Here is a 17,196-nt window from a genome sequence, read left to right on the forward strand (position 1 = left end):
TTTAGAAAAAAGATCAATACCTTCCTTTTTAGATACTTAGAATACATTTGATCATTTACCTTGAATGGTGGAGCTGTGTAGTAAAGACCGAGAAAAAGGAAAAGAGAGATGGGGACAACTGGAGAAAGCTGCTAATTAATAAGTATTGCAAATGCTAGTGGAAAGACAAATAACTCTATTTCATCTTCTATAGAAAAGGTTCGTTTTGGTGAGAGCTGATCAAATATATATTATGCTTGAAACTGAGAAAAGGTTTAATTTCTTAAAAAGTTATCTCAGTAGCTAAAATAAATTAGAACATTCAAATCACATGTATTCACTTAAATTTTATTTTTAATTTTTTAAAAAGAGAGCGAGAGTGAGTGAGCACAAGTGGGGGAGGGGCAAAGGGAGAGGGAGGAAAGAAGAGAGGATAGAAGGTTTGAAGCAGGCTTTGCACTGTCAGGGCAGAGCCCAATGCAAGGCTTGAACTCAGGAACTGTGAGATCATGACCTGAGCCAAAGTTGGACATTTCACTGATTGAGTCACCCAGGTGCCCCTCACTTAAATTATAGAGGAGACTTCAAAAAGGGGGGAAGAGAAGCTTCTAGAAAATACTTTTGACTTTTATTCCTGTTTAAAAAAATTTTTCTTTATGTTTATTTATTTTTGAGAGAGAGAGAGAGCCAGAGATAAAGACAGAGCATGAGCTGGGGAGGGGCAAAGAGAGGGAGACACAGAATCTGAAGCAGGCTCCAGGCTCTGAGCTGTCAGCACAAACCCCGATGCTGGGCTTGAGATCATGACCTGAGCCCAAGTCTGACACTTAACCGACTAAGCCACCCAGGTGCCCCTTTCCTTCCTGTTTATTGGAAACAATTTATAACATTCTGTGTCACTGAAAATATAGCAGTTGAGGAAAGTTATTCTGCAGCAGTCTGCTTTTATAGGAGAACAGAGCGACTCTAATTGCAACACCCCATCCTTAACAAACATTAACAGAAGCCTCAGGGCAAGCTGTAAATAATGTTCCTTGACTCATAAAAGGAAAAAAAATCCAAAAAATAGTTTCTGTGACTCTAAAAAAAATTTGGGGGGGTGCCTGGGTGGCTCAGTCGGTTAAGCAGTCAACTTCGGCTCAGGTCATAATCTCATGGTTGGTGGGTTCGAGCCCTGCATTGGGCTGTGTGCTGACAGCTCAGAGCCTGGAGCCTGCTTCGGATTCTGTGTCTCCCTCTCTCTCTGTCCCTCCCTTGCTTGCACACACACACTCTCTCTCTCTCTCTCTCAAAAACAAATAAAACAAACAAACAACATTTTTTTGAGTGGCACTTGATTGTTTTCAGGATGTCTGTTTTGAGAGAATGGAATGTTTTCAGTATGTCTTTTTCAAGAGAATGAAAAGCCTTAAGTGGGAGACAAATCAAAGAACGCTCTGTGAAACCTCCTCTTCCTTTTCACCTCAATGAAAATAGAAGAGCACAAAAATCCTGAGAAACACTGATTATTTTGATAGGATGTTTTGTTGTTAGTGATTGGGGGAGGAGGGATATTTTTTAAACAGACAAAAAAAATTGCCTATCTTAATTATATTTTGAAAAAAACAAGATGTGCATTAGTTTAATCCTTTCACAGATATTTAAGTGTCTCCTATATACAAGGCAAAAAGATGATTAAAAGAACACAGTACCTACCCTGAGAGAACTTACTCATAGTGCATACATACATATGTGAACATGATGTACATACATCAGCCAGTCTTTGAGCACATACATCAAGGGTGCTGTGGTAAGAGTCTCAGTTCTCTCAGAACATATGTTATAGTGGGAGAAACAAACAAGAATCAAATTAACAAATGTGTGACTACAGATATAGATAGGTGCTATGAAGTACAGTAAATCAGGAAAGTATGCTAGATGGTGACTTGTAAGGGGGGTGTCAGGAAAAACCTCTTGAGGAAAAGACTTTTGAGCGGAGATCTGAAGGAGAAGAGTCAGCCATAGTAAATTTGGCAGGGCTGGGGTGAGGTGGGTGGGAGAGACAAGCATTCTAAATGGAGGGACTTGTAAATGCAAAAGCCCTGAGATGGCAATGATCTTGCCATGATCCTGGAACTACATGAAAGTCAGCATGACTGGAGTCCAGCGAGCTGGGGGAAAGTGTTAGAAGAAAAGATCTCAGAAGTAGGCAGGGGCCAGCATAAGGAATTTGGACTTTATTCTCAGTGCAATCAGAAGCCACTGGTTCATTTTAAACAGGGCAGTGACATAATATGGCTTATTTGTTTTTAAAGATTGCACTGATTGTTCTGAGGACAATGGATAAGAGGTTGAGAATGGAAGTGAGAAAACAAGATAGGAGACTTATAGTGGGCCAAATGAGGGTGCTGGTGACTTAGAGTGGAAATGAAAGCAGTACAAAGGGAAAGAAGTAGGAGACCCAGCACATAGAGGAGTTGATCCGCAGGCTGACTTTGTGGGGAGGAGAGGAAGGAGGAATTGAATGTGACTCCTAGGTTTTTGGCTTGAGCAACTGAGTGGATAGTAGTATCATGGATGGAAATGAAGAAAATTAGGGAAAAAACAGGTTTAGTGGGGAATTCTATTTTGGTTAAATTTAATATGCCAGTTAGAAGTCCAAGTCAAGATTGCAAATAGGTGGTTAGATATTAGAGTTCAGAGCTCAGGGAAGAGCTTATGCTAAAGAAATAAATCTGGGAGCGATCAGTATAGGGGCAGCATTTTAAATCAATGGGACTGATGAAATTACCGAAGGAGTGTGTGTAGGCAGATAGGAGAGCTCAAGCTAGAATTTAGAGTTCTTAGTCATCTAGTTGTGGAGCAGAGGAAGAGGATCCAACAAAGGTTTTCTGTTTTTGTTTCTTTTTTCCAAATATACGTATATACACATATATACACGGAGTAATATATACATAACTATACAACAATATCTGTATATATGTGTGTATACAAGTGTTTTTTCTGACCTGTTTAAGATTAGCTGGCAGACATGATGCCCTTTTACCCTTAAATACTTCAGATTATGTATGTATATATGTAAATATGTGTGTGGGTGTATGTGTATGTGTGCATGTACAGAGAGAGGGAGAGAGAGAAAGAGAGGGAATGAGAATAAAGCAATAGTAGTAAAATTTTAATATATTAAGAATCTAGTTGAAAGGCATCCTGGAATTCTTCTACTTTTTTCTATGTGTATATGTATAAAACTTTTGAAACTTTAAGTCTGAAATTGTATCAAAATAAAGTGGTGCAAATTGAGTACCACTGTAGAAAATGACCTCACTGTAGGCTGGGTGGGGTCTTTTAAGACATGATATTCAGCTGGCCTCATACAGATATCCAAAGGTATTGTGGGAGCATTTCAGTAGCAGGATCAAGGTGAGAAACAAGGGATGTAGCAGAGTAGGGTTATGTTCAGGAAACAGCAAGTGAGTGAGAGTTTTCTATTTTTTGAGCACTTTCCTTGGCTCTAAACATTAGAAAATTTGATAGGTATTCAAGTGGATAAGAATGAAAGAATTGTGAGAACATGAAACATCCAGTTACTTGGGATAGATTTGAAATGGAACTGACTCAATGCTCAGCAAGCCAAGAATAATAGAAAAAAAATAGAAGGTTAGAAATTGGCAAATTAGATGCAGCAAGAAGGACAAGGGCCCAAGGAAAATGGTATTGAAATGGTTCCCCTTGGGGACTGGCTGGGTAGGGAACAGATAAAACACAAAGGGGGCTAGGCGATGTTTGGGGGAGAGACCTGGAAAGGGCCAATAATAGGTTCTAGAAATCTTAGACTAGTCACAATCTTCTTGTTTCCTCATGTACTATTTTAAGGGGCTGAACTAGGTGATCCCTGCCAGCTCTTATCTTTTTTTAAAACTCCCTTTTCACTAAGCCTCCTTTTAAGCATTGATTAGGCAAAACTACTGAGCAGGGGGCCTCATAGAAAAGGGCAAGGTGGAAGGTCAGGGCTAATACAAAGCATGAGCTGTAACATTTTAAATGTGACCAAAAGCTGGGAAAGGAGAATGGACTGAAGGTTAGGGTTAGGAGGGCTTGCAGGGTTAGCAAGAGTGAGCAGCAGTAGAGAAGAGGTAAAGATTCAAGATTACAATCAGGAGGCCAGCTTTGGGGTTTGAAATCTTAGAGATGGAGCACTTCCAAGTGTTGATTAACATCCATGTGTGGCCATACATGTGACAGATGAGCAGAGGAGAAGAGGACATCAGTATAGTTGGAAGGTCTGAGGAACGGTGAGGTCAGGGTGTAGGAGACTGTAATCACTGAAGGTTCATCAGCAAACATTTCTTGAGGGCCTATTACATGTCAGGCATGAATGGTGCAGAGGAAGACCAGGATGGTGTCCAACTGCAAGAAGCGGGGAAGTGGGAAGTGAAGGTGGATGTCACAAATGCCCAAATGTGTCAATTTGTGAATTAATGAAAGAGTAGAAGAATCATAGTCTAAAAGTAGTATGCGAAGAGAAATTTTGAAGTGTTTGGGAGGTAAAGAAGTTCAGGACAGACATCAATGGAGTACAATGAATCTCCTCGTATCAAATTTAATTTTTGATGTTCAATAGAGAGATTTTGATATTTAAGAAGCATTGGCTTCTACTTTGTAATATTTAATAACTGCTTTTCTTTAATATGCACCATTTAAAAATTTAAATATTGGTTCTCTGAATATAACTTAAAAAGTCTAGGTATGGAAATGTAAAATTATCAATATATAAATTATAATGTGATAAGTACATAAAAGAGTTCTTCCTCTTTATGAAAGATTTGCTATAGTCCTTTAAATATTAATTCTCTTCATATCCTTATTCACCACTTGGAAAAGTAAAAAAGGAGATTAAAGCTGTGTAAATTTTGAGAATAGTCTATTGAGTGAAGAAAATATGTCTGTATTTACACTGGGTTTTAAAAACAATACAATATGTTCAGAAAGCACAATTTGTTTTCCCTCACTTTGGAATATGAAACATTTTCATTAATTAAATTAGAAAAGAAAAAAAACCTGATACTAAGAACCATTAAAATGTGATGCTAGGGGCCATTAATAGCAGGGTTCGTAACAACTAAAACAGCCCTTTCCAGTAACATGTATAACATCCTTTGATTGTTCTTATTTCTTCATTATAATAAATGTGTAAAAGAAGTGGCCCTTCAGCCAGATAACCTGAAGTAGAGAACTTGACTTTAATCCTTCTTGCCACTGCCTTGTGGTTAGACCTTGGCCTTTTCTCTCCCTGTAAAAATAAGAATATTTACATCATTGTATCATTTGTGAATGAAATGAGAATGTGTGTGAATGTGTTTTGAAATAGTAACTGTAAATATACAATATTTAGAGTGTCTTTATTGAGTAAGTGCTTTCAAATTTTTGTGTTTTTAGCCCTCTATCAATTTTATCTGTGACACACAGAATATTTCTTTTGTTGAAAAGGATCTTAGAAGGAGCAAATACTCATTTACTTGTATCACCTTCAATCTACAATGCCTTGATTCTATTCTTACATAAACGTAATAAGCCGTGATCTTTACCTAACTAACTTGAGAGGTTGCAGTTTTCACAGGGAAGACACTTCTAGTGATTTTTAAAATATTTACATAATTTAGGCCAAACTGTATAGTCTAACTACTAATAATCATGTGATTACAGCATGCATTTCTTTTCTTTACTTCTTTAACTCAATAGTTAAAATGAATTTTTTTATTTAAAGAAAGAAATTCCAAGAGAAAACCATGGTTACTATTTTTCAGGACTTTAGACATAGCTCAAGGGCACATTTAAATCATTATTGTGTCTTTAGTGACCAAAATAAATACATAAACTGAAATGTCAAAAGTATAAACAACTAGCATTTGAAGTCAGGCAGATCTAGTTCAAATTATTAGGTGATGGTCTGATCACTTTGTATCTCAGTTTCCCTATATCTAAAATAGGAATAATAGTTATTTTATACTCAATCATTTAATATCTACTGAACTCATATTCCCAGAAGGTGGTATAAACAAGACATGTCCCTGACACTCCATAGCTTACCCTCTAGTAGGAGAGGCAGATAATAAACATAAATACATAACAAAAATAATTCCACGAAAGTGGTAAATGCAATGGAGAAAATAAATCAGAGTAATAGGATGGAAAGGGGGGGGGGGGTGGTGAGGCAGAGAGGAAGGGTGTGGCCACCCAATCAGGGAAGTCTTTGAGGAGGTAGTACATTCCAGCTCACACTCATTTAATTAATGAGACAGATATGGGTAGATCTAGAGAAGGAGTTTCTAGGACGTAGAAAGTTCTTGAAAAAGAAAGGAATTTGGTCTTTTTTTTTTTTCCCAACAGAAAAGAACTATGAGGTTAGAGCCTAGTGAAAAAAAGGGAGAGTATTGTGATATTTGTGGATATTAGGAAGGGCAAGCAGAGTCCAGATTATTTAGGGCCTAGTAGATATGATAAAGAATTTGGATATTATTCTATTATTGCAATGGAAGATACAAACTAGCTCTGCATAAGGAATTAACAATGCATAATTTACATTAAAAAATCCCTCTTTATAAATAAATTACTAAAACTAATAAGATAGTTGAGTAAATTTGCAATAATCTTTTATGTTCCTACATACCAGTAGTAGTTTAAAAATAGTTAAAAAGATATTATATGTAAAAGTAGCAATGACAACAATACAAAGGAATAAATCAATCAGTTTAAATTTTTGTATGGAAGCACATTATAAACATTTTTGGAGAATATTAAAGTAGGCCTAAATTAATGAAGATCTACCATGTTCGCAAATAGAAAGGCTCAATAACACAAAGATGTCAATTCTCTCCAAAATATGTGATAAATTCAGTACAATTCCAATAAAAATCTCAAGAGGATTTTTTAAAAATTGTTTTTCTTTAATGTATTTTTGAGAGGCGGGGTGTGGTACAGAGAGAGAGAGGGAGGCACAGAATCTGAAGCAGGCTCCAGGCTCCAAGTTGTCAGCATAGAACCTGATGTGAGGCTCGCGCTTACAAACTGAGAGATCATGACCTGAGCCGAAGTCGGATGCTTAACCGACTAAGCCACCCAGGCGCCCCTCAAGAGGACTTTTTTTTTCTCTTTGTGGAGCTTGACAATCTGATCATAAAATGTATATGTAAAAACAAGGGGCCGAATTAGCCAAATCAATTAGCCAAGCCAAGTTAATTTTTAACTTATCTACCAGATATCAAAGCTTACAATTAAGACAGTTTGATATTGGGAGAGAAATAGCCAAACTAGTAGAAGAGAATAAAGTGCTCCAAAATAGACCTACATCTCCATAAAAAGCTGATATATTACAAGAGTGGCATTATAGGTCAGTGGGGAAAGAACGGGCAAATAATTAAGAATGGGCTAAGACTTTTGGTTATCCACATTAAAAAAAAATCAATCTAGATAATTTAAAGGCAAAATGATGAAAACAATACTTTTTAGAAGAAAAGATGGGAGAACATCTTTATAACCACAGAGTAGGGAAGGATTTCTTGAGACCAAAAAGCACAAGCCCAAATGAAAATATATATCTAATTACATTAATATTAAACATTTATGTACATCCAAGATATCCTAAAGTGAAAAGATGAGCCGTAAGTGAGGAAAAGATATTAACAAGCCAAAAAGAGTTATTTTTCCAGAAAATACTAAACAAACAACAAAAAACCTATGAATCAAGGCAACAACAGATGTTCGCGAGGATGTGGAGAAAGAGGATCTCTTTTGCACTGCTGGTGGGAATGCAAACTGGTGCAGCCACTCTGGAAAACAGTATGGAGGTGCCTCAAAAGATTAAAAATAGAACTACCCTATGACCCAGGAATTGCACTACTACGTTTTTATCCAAGGGATATAGGTGTGCTGTTTTGAAGGCGCACATGCACCCCAATGTTTATAGCAGCACTATCAACAATAGCCAAAGTATGGAAAGAGCCCAAATGTCCACTGATGGATGAATGGATAAAGAAGATGTGGTATATATATATACATGGAGTATTACTCAGCAGTCAAAAAGAATGAAATCTTTCCATTTGCAACTACGTGGATGAAACCAGAGGGTATTATTCTAAGCGAAATTAGTCAGAGAAAGACAAATATCATATGACTTCACTCATATGAGGACTTTAAGATACAAAACAGATGAGCACAAGGGAAGGGAAGCAAAAATAATATAAAAACAAGGAGGGAGACAAAACATTAGAGACTCTTAAATATAGAGAACAAACACAGGGTTGCTGGAGGGGTTGTGGGAGGGGTGATGGGCTAAATGGGTAAGGGGCATCAAGGAATCTACTCCTGAAATCATTGTTGTACCATATGCTAACTAACTTGGATGTAAATTATAAAAAATAAATAAATTATTAGATTAAAAAAATAATCTCTTTACCCAAGGTGGGGGACCTATGAATCAACAAGAAAAAATCAAATAGCTGCATGGCAAAGGACATAGAGTTGAAATTCACAGAAAAGGAAAACTGAAAAGCCAAGAAACACATGAAATAATGGTCAAGATCAGGAGTGATAGGAAAAGTGAATACAGACTAGAATGGCAAAATCTAAAAAGTATCTGACAGTTAGGGAGGCCCTGCAGTAGTAGGCATGCTCATGCACTGCTGACTGAAGTTAAAAATTGTGACAATAATTTTGAACAGTAATTTATTTTTAATATCTGGCAATAATATTGAAACATTTATCGAAATGATCCTCTAATTCCTAGGTATATTACTCTAGATAAAATTTTGCATGTGTATATAAGGAGACATAAAAAATTTATGGCATTGTGGTGCATGGGTGGTTCAGTCAAGTGTTTGACTCTTGATTTCAGCTCAGGTCATGATCTCATGGTTCATGAGATCAAGCCCTGCATTGGGCTCTGCGCTGAGATTCTCTGTCTCCCTCTCTCTCTGACCTTCCCCAGCTCTCTCTCTCTCAAAAATAAATAAAAATACAACATTAAAAAATATTTATGGCATCATAGAATCTTTGGGATGAAATATTTGAAATGAGCTAAACATCCATTAACAGGATAATGGATACACAAATTGCAAGTATATTCATACAATATAATACAGCAGTGAAAATCAATGAAGTGCAGCTATTACTGACATGAATTTCATAAAAAGGATACTGAGCAGAAAAAAAACAATTGCAGAAAGATATAGTTAAAAAATTTATGTAAAACAATATATTGTTATGGATATATATGTAGATATAATAAAAGTACATACATTTCATGGGAATGAAAAACATTAAAATCAGGATAGTTTTGTCCCTGGGGAGCGAAACGTGAATGGAATTAAGAAGGGACACACAGGAGACTTCAAGTATAGGATTATTTATTTCTTTAAGCTAGGTGGTGGGTACATAGTCATCTGTTTTATTCATTACTTTTTTGTAAACTGGAAATATTTTATAACACAAGTTTTAAAAGAAGAAAAGTAATTCTAGCTTATAAACTGAAGAATGAACTACCAGGGGGTAAGAATGGAAAAAAGGTGACATGTCAGGTAACAGTCGCTGTACTCTAGGAAGAGTAGACTTGAGTATCTAGCACAACTTCTGGTAGCTGGTAGGTGTTTAACAAGTTGTAACTATTGTGGTGGTTGCTGTCATCATCAACTGTCATCAGTGTAAAGATTAAAAGACATGAAGAAAGATAAACTAATATTTGGAGTAGTTATATTGCACTATGTGCTTTATGCATCTTTTTTAGTCTTGACTAGAATCTGGTTATAAAGAATCTAAGCCTCACAGAAGCCAAGGCTGGAAGGCACAAAGACTACGTAAATTTCTAATGACTTCTTTTCCAATGTTGTTTAAACCACACACTCTTCTCCCTCCTCTCCAACACACACACACACACACACACACACACACCCCTTTCCTGTTGAGCAGTGAGAAAAATTCAAACATTTTTACTTTGGAGCATAAGTAGCATATTTGGAGTTAAATATTAATAATTTGATACACTAAACACTTGGGTGGTGTTTATTACAGTATTATTACAGAATACTTTTGGAACTCTCAATTTAATTTTCATCTGATCTTCCTGACAACTCTGAGGAAGGCAGCGCAGTTGATTATTCCTGTTTTACAGATGAGTAAATCAAAATCCAGAGAGGCTAAAGCAGAAGTTACTAACTTGGAAGGGCGCCTGGGTGGCTAAGTCGATTAAGTGCAGGATTTTAGCTCAGGTCATGATCTCATGGTTCATGGGTTCCAGCCCCTGGTTGGGCTTTGTGATGACAGCTCAGAGTTTGGACCCTGCAACGGACTCTGTGTCTCCCTTTCTCTCTGCCCCTCCCCCACTCACACGTGTGCATGCAGGTTCTCTCTCAAAAATAAATAAACATTTAAAATAATTTAAAAAGAGTTGCTAACTTGGTGACCATGAGGTTCACGAAATTCTATGTCAAATACTTTATGATTAAATGGTCATTTTTCTAGGTAGAGGGTCAGCTTTACTTGTATTTTTAAAAGGCCCATTACTTCCCAAAAAGGTTTAAAAAAATACTGGGTTAAATGATTTGCCTAAGATCACATGGTCCTATAGGAGCCAAGACCCCAAGCAATTTCTTCCTACTCTACACTCAGAATTCTTTTTACTGCAACCTATACCATCAAAATTCAAATCAGAGAGATTATTAGTGAAATACTGTTTGTAATGTCTACTGAATGCTAAGATGGAAGTGTTATTAAATATACCAAAACATCTAACTTGGAAGGAATAGTTTTGGTTTGGTCAGCCTTTAGGCAGTCACTCTGTAAATGACTCCGTAATCTACATGGTGTTGCTTTTCAGCTGAACAAGTCGAGAACTGTTGTCTTCACAAGCCCTTGAGCAGACTTGCTAAATAAGAAAGGAATCTGATACAGTAATTATATAACGTATTTTACAATTCTGAGTAATCTGTAAAGATTAATTGTTGAGACACAGTTTGATCTCCTGGTGGAAAGGGTACCATGGGCTGAGAATGGGATTTTCATTTCTCCTGGACAAGAGTTACTTGTCTCAGGGTTTCCTTGCTCTTGGCTGTAAAAGGATTAAGGTGGATGCCTTCTCAATCCTTCCAGCTCTAACACTGTATAAATTTAGATGGAATTTAAAATAGGAAGCTACTGGGTGGCTCAGACGATTGAGATTGAGCATCTGGGTCTTGATTTCTGCTCAGGTCAGATCCCAGGGTTTTAAGGTCCAGCGCCTATGTCTGGCTCTCCATTGAGTATGGAGCCTCAAGATTTCTGTCTCCCTCTGCCCCTCTTCGAGATCATGCCTGCTCTAAAGAAACAAATAGGAAGGCAGACAGGAGTTCTGTGTATGAACTTCTCACACACAGTCTGTTAATGTTATTTTCCCAATAAGAAAGGTCTTCAGGGCCCCAGGTGGGTGGGTCACTGATCATTAGCCCCAAGTGTTCGAGGACCCACTAGGGAGGGCCCTCATGAGGGCAAGCTTGCAGTCTCCATCAGGGTGACGTGAAGGCGAGAGGAAAGAAAGCTACAGAAGGCCAAAAGGGCAGTGGGATTTCAAACACAAGGGCTCTTAATCCTATATTAAAGAAGGAAGGAAGGCAAGAAAGTCCAAGTACCACGGGTTCCAAGAGATCAGCTTAAACAGGGTGGCTTGTGCGAGCGTTGGGGGTGGGGCTTCGGTCCCGAGGCGGCTGGAGAACGGCCAGAGCGGAGCCGCACCTCCTGCCGCATCCCGGCCTCCAGGGCTGGGGTGTGACTGAGAAAAAGCCAGCCACCCATGGGAACCTCCGCGCCCGTCAAAGCCACGTGACGGAGAGCCGGGGCGGGCCGAGGCGTGTCCTCTCCGCCCCGCGCGCAGGCGCGCTGTACGGGCGCTGAAATTCAAATTTGAACGGCCGCAGGAGGCCGAATCTGACACTGGAGGCTGAGGGATAGAGGAGAGTAGTTTGGGAGAGTTCTCCCAGCCACGGCCTTCTGGTTCTCTTCAAGTGACACACTGAATCGGGACTCACTTTTCTTTTTCTGAATTTGAACCACCGTTTCCGTCGTCTCGCAATCAACACGCGAACTCCGGGGCGATGGACCCGTTTACCGAGGTGAGAAAATTTGCGGGCGCAGCCTGCCATCCCGGCTCTCGGCCCCTACCCACCCTTCCCACCTTCTGCGGACCTCTGGGCCCACCGGGCCGAGGGCGCGTGCGCGCGCTTGCGCAGCGTGTGTGTTCGGGGCGCGGCTGGGAGAACCGTGGGAGAGAAGCGGCTGGAGGGCGCACGTCGCCTACTCTGCGGCTGCTGTTCGTCCGAATTTTACTTATTGCTGTCCGGCAGTGAAGCTCAGGGAGGGACGTTTTGAGTCTGTCCTTTTAGGCGTTACCGAAAAGCCCTCTGCCAGCCCCGATTGTTGTAACGCCCTGTGAAGTGGAGCCCCGTCCCTTCCGAGAGTGAGGTTGGGGCCTGGGCGGAACTGGTCCTGCTGGAAGGGAAAGCGAGGATAAGGTGTAGGGTGGAGTCGGGTGCCTGAATGACTCAGTGCTGTGTGCAGTCGCCGCCTGCAAATGGAATGTGATTTGCGGGGTTCAGGTCGCCCGCAGAGGTGTTATGCATGTAAAAGATCCTGTTAATGAAATGACGGCAAAATGTTAAATAAGCCAATACTGAAACCATTGCATCCGTTCCTATAAAGTGAATACATTCTTCAGATTTGATTGCTCAGCTAAATAGGGAAGAAATTTAATCCCCGAGATTGACACTTGAATGGAAAGGAAAAAGTACTGGCCGAATATATACAAACAAAATTAATAGCCGACAATGTAAAAAACCAGAGTAAAGAAATAAACCTCTTTGTGTGTGTTTATGGAGCCTAACATTACAGTGATAGTTTTTAACTTCTCTTTTGTCCTTTGGAAATTGAATATGGATTAATTACATCATGTGTCAATTATTTCTCTAGCTTTGGTCAATCTTGTTAAGAATGTACATGGACACACTCAGCAGTTCAGTGTAGACCACTTGTCCACTCCCTTTTCTTACAGGACAGTTCCTGTTCCTTTAGGTTGTGCAAGTTTCAAACTGCTATTTTTTTTGAGTTGCTGCAGAGTGGGCCTAAAGATGTCTCTACACTAGATTCAAAACTTAAATGCTATGGAGAGTAGAAATACTTTTTTGGGGGGAACCTATATTTACAATTCCATAAATCTTAAGATAGTTTCAACAATTACAGTTTACTTGTATTCAAACATAACAGTATTTATTTTTGTTTCAAATTCTCAATCATCTAGGGAAAACACATTAATTTGTTAAACTTACTTAAAGATCTGCAGAAAACCCAGAACACATTTTTGTATTAGCCTTAAAAAATAAGGCTGATCATGCAGCATGTATTTTTCTCGTACTTTGAAGTTAAAAAGGATAGATTATTTTATGTTAGTAGTCTAGAATAGTCTTCCTTAAAAAATTAGCCCTATGTGTCTTGAATATTCCTGTTAGTCTCCTAAGTAACTGACAGGAACAAAGCATTTTGAATGTTGGCTGAAAATTGTACTTCATTTTACTTAACAATGCCTTTCTTAAGCTAGTGCAAATTTCAGTTGAAAGAAACTTTTATTTGAAACAAACCTTTTGTTTTAGAGTGTGCTCAGAAACGTGTATGGTTTATATTATGAAAAGTCAGATCAGTTGCAGTTGGAATAAACAGCTTTGACTGTTTTCCTTAATTGGTAATGAGGGAACTATTTGAAATGGTTTCAGGGAGTAGGTGCTTAATTATAGCATTCATAACATTCTTGCACAGGGAAGTGAACTGGTGCAGTTCTTTGTCTGAAAAGGACTGAAACTAAGTTAAAATGACTTTCTCAACCAGAGTTCTTTATCAGAACCACAGAACACAGAAAATGATTTGAGAGTCTATTTTGTTAATTTTCCCAAAGGTGATTCATCACCATGCCATCCTATAAGCATAGGAGAAATGTTAATTCATTACATTCATGTCAGGGCATTAGGGCTAATTCTCTTGATAACTCTGGTTGAGAAAGCCACAACCATCCTAAAGTTTCTTTTCTTAAACAAGGCTGTTGTGCATTGCTTCTCCCTGCTGTCACCAGTGCTGTTTGGCACACTCTTCCTCTCCCTGTCTCTTCCACCTGGCAAACTGATGTAACCTCCAGCTCGGACTTGGATTTCCCTTCTTCAGGGGGCAGATCACCTTTTGCAGTGCTCTCCCTGCACTGTTCTTACCTGTTGAATATATTTCCTTGCCAGAATGTGAGCTTCATGAATGCAGGCCTGTTCTTTCCTATTCAGAGGGATGTTTCCCTCTGAAACATCAAGCACATCCTAACATCAAGCACATCCAATAACATTCTGCTGAAATAATAAAGAGAGCCATTCAGTGCAAATTATTTTACAAACAAATAACTATGTACAACAGTAACTATTAGAACATTTTAGCCATATTCTTTGCTTTCTTGTAGAAAATTTCAAATTACTCAAGTGTAATGATTCCTCATGGATTCATCACCCAGCAACACATGACCGTATTGTTTCACTGTACTCCCCTCTAATCCCTCCCACTGAATTATTTGGAAGCAAATTCTAGAGATTATATAATTTCATACACACACACACACACACACATATATATGGGTATATATATATATATATATATATATATATATACCCATATATATATATATATATATACACATATATATATATATACTTCAGTATTTATCATTAAACACTAAGGACTTAAAAAAATCATAGTGCCATTATCATACCTAAAAAATCAACAATTCCTTAATATCAAATATTCTGTCAATATTCAGATTTCCTTAAGTGTCACGGTTTTGCAGTTTGTTTGAATCAGGATCTAGGCAGGGTCCACAGGGCAATATCTTTCTATATTCTTCCTGGAAGAACCAGAAATAAAGAAGCCATCTTGGTTCATGGATGAACAAGCAGTTAAGGCAGATGTTTATTGTTTATTATTATGATCAGCTGATAACATTTAGAAAGTTATGTTGATATGAAGTTAGTGCTCCTGACAATAAGTTCTTAAAAAAGAGTCATTGGGTTTAATCAAAAGAGAGTTTATAGCCAAGTGGTTAAGAGCTCAAACTCTGGAGTCTAGGTTTGAATCCTGCCTTACCACTTAGCTATGAGACTTATGGCTTGTTTTTTAACCTGTGCCTGGGTTTCTTCATCTGTGAAAACAGTAGTAAAAACAGAACCTGCCAAGCAAAATTTTGAAAATGAAATGAGATTTTGTGTGCAGACACTGAAAGTACTTACATAAATATTGGTGCTGTTGTGCTTGCCATTAGGTGAATGTAAAACCATAAACTTAATGCTCATAACATTAGCGTTAGCCTCTTAGTTTGAAGATCTCATGGGGGATGGCCATTCCCTAAGACCGTCATAGGGAACCCCATGGCTGGCCGTGCTGAGTCAGAGCTTTCTGTGTAGGACCCTTAAAAGAGAAAAGCTACAGTTAAAATACTCTGTAAAACATCTTCTCTTGTGCAATAAATAAATGAACATGCTGTTACTAGTCTGAATGGAATTTCTCTTATTTTTCAGAATTAAATGAAAATCTCTGTATTGATCTCGGAAAGGATGCTGCTAGAGCATATTGAAAATAATGAGTTAGTTTATATTGAGCCTCTTGTTTAAGAAGGCAGGGAAATAAGCAATACCTCCTAAAAAGATTTTTGTCTAATGATTTGAGGTGTATGTGTGGCAGAAATTGCTTAAGGACTGTAAGCTTTAGTTATTTTACATTCATCCACATGGAATGTCTTATTTCCTGGTTTCGTTAGTTATTGCAGTTTTTTTAAATGCCTTTATTATTTAAAGCAGAAGGTGTGATATTTGAAGGAATATACTTTATAAATAAAGAACCCTTGGATTCCTGATGCATTATTATAGGGACTTAGATTTGTTGAGCTGTTGAGTTTTTGTCCCTTAGATACATTTCTTTTAAATTAATCTTTGACCTTTATTTTATAGATTAGGGAACTTCTGCTTACCTATCTTAATAGATTTTGAAATCTTTGAATCTAATGTAGACAATAGAGTACTTGTATATGTTTGAATGGCAGAGCTGCATTCTTTTGTGACCAACCTCTTGCTCATAGTAACTGAAAATACACTGACTCACAAGTATTCTAACTGACAGGAATGGAATGTGAACATGTACATGAACGAAGAAAATTAGGCTAGTTTTTTTATCTGGGTAGTGATATATTTTATTAGGGGGGAAAATATATATATATATATATATGAATTGGTGTAACAATACTGCTTTTGAGTTTGTTGAAGACTTTTATTTAAAGGGTAAATGTCTTGTGTTTTGGAAGGCATTTGGTTCATAAATTACTTTCAGTGATATAGCATTTAGATTTAGTGTCACTCTTTGAATGAGAAATCATTCCTAAGAAAAGTGGAGAGTTGTGCCTTCCTCTAAATTTAGCTCCATTTCTTTTGCACATTCAGAGGAATTTTAATCTTTTTTAATGTTTATTTATTTTTGAGAGAGAGAGAGAGAGAGAACATGAGTGGGGTAGGGGTAGAGAGACAGGGAAATAGAGAATCTGAAGCAGGCTCCAGGCTCTGAGCTGTCAGCACAGAGACCAACACGGGGTTCAAACTCACTAACTGAGATCATGACCTGAGCCAAAGCTCGGCACTTAAGCAACTGAGCCACCCAGGCGCCCCACTCAGAGGAATTTTAAAGAATAATTATTCTATTTTTAATTAAGCAATTAAAAAGGTCAAATGGGAGTGTAATTCCTTAGTCTGTGTTAACTACTGTATCTGTGTGTGCAGGGCAGTGTATAAACTCCAGCCAATAATTCTCATATCTCCTTTAGTTGTATACTTTTGAAAGAGAAAGAATTGTTTTATAGGATCTTGTGTTTGTTCAACTACACTGTTTCAAATAGAAGCATTAATTGATTCAGGGTAAGAAAAGAGTAATCCTGATTTTATGGAATGGTTAAGATATCAACTCAAGATTATTTTATTATGTATTGATATTCAATTAAATAAAATGTGGGATTTTTTTAGCTTGGCTTTTTTTTTTTTTCCTGTCATCTTAGGAAATGTCAGGTTTTCAAAGAAGTAAATATGTCCATTATCTCTTGCTGTTTACCATTATACCAAATCTTAGTGGCTGTATTAGCTTTGTTGCTGTAACAAATTA

General features: G+C 37.8%; 2 protein-coding genes across 6 annotated transcripts in view; one reads left to right on the top strand and one right to left on the bottom strand.

Annotated features, from left to right (window-relative positions):
• Window positions 1-12,123, bottom strand: part of MATCAP2 (microtubule associated tyrosine carboxypeptidase 2) — a 74,662-nt gene extending 62,539 nt beyond the window's left edge. Inside the window, exons 1-2 of the mRNA XM_019418133.2 lie at window positions 12,009-12,123; window positions 5,179-5,248 (exon numbers count right to left, since the gene is read on the bottom strand). Of these exons, the coding sequence (XP_019273678.1) occupies window positions 5,179-5,248; window positions 12,009-12,122 (184 nt within the window). The 5' untranslated portion in view covers window position 12,123. The remainder of the gene's footprint in view (window positions 1-5,178; window positions 5,249-12,008) is intronic.
• ANLN (anillin, actin binding protein) overlaps window positions 11,839-17,196 on the top strand; it is a 47,184-nt gene continuing 41,826 nt past the window's right edge. For 2 of the 5 annotated variants that reach the window (XM_019418125.2, XM_019418126.2), the window contains exon 1: window positions 11,842-12,092. In XM_019418125.2, the coding sequence (XP_019273670.2) occupies window positions 12,075-12,092 (18 nt within the window). In that variant the 5' untranslated portion in view covers window positions 11,842-12,074. Of the gene's footprint in view, window positions 12,093-17,196 lie in introns of all 5 variants that reach the window. The other 3 variants (XM_019418128.2, XM_019418123.2, XM_019418127.2) reach the window with 3 other exon arrangements.

This window comes from Panthera pardus, unplaced genomic scaffold (genome assembly GCF_024362965.1).
Source record: "Panthera pardus isolate Hobbes unplaced genomic scaffold, ASM2436296v1 HiC_scaffold_8, whole genome shotgun sequence".
In the NCBI taxonomy this organism is placed as follows: Eukaryota; Metazoa; Chordata; class Mammalia; order Carnivora; family Felidae; genus Panthera; species Panthera pardus.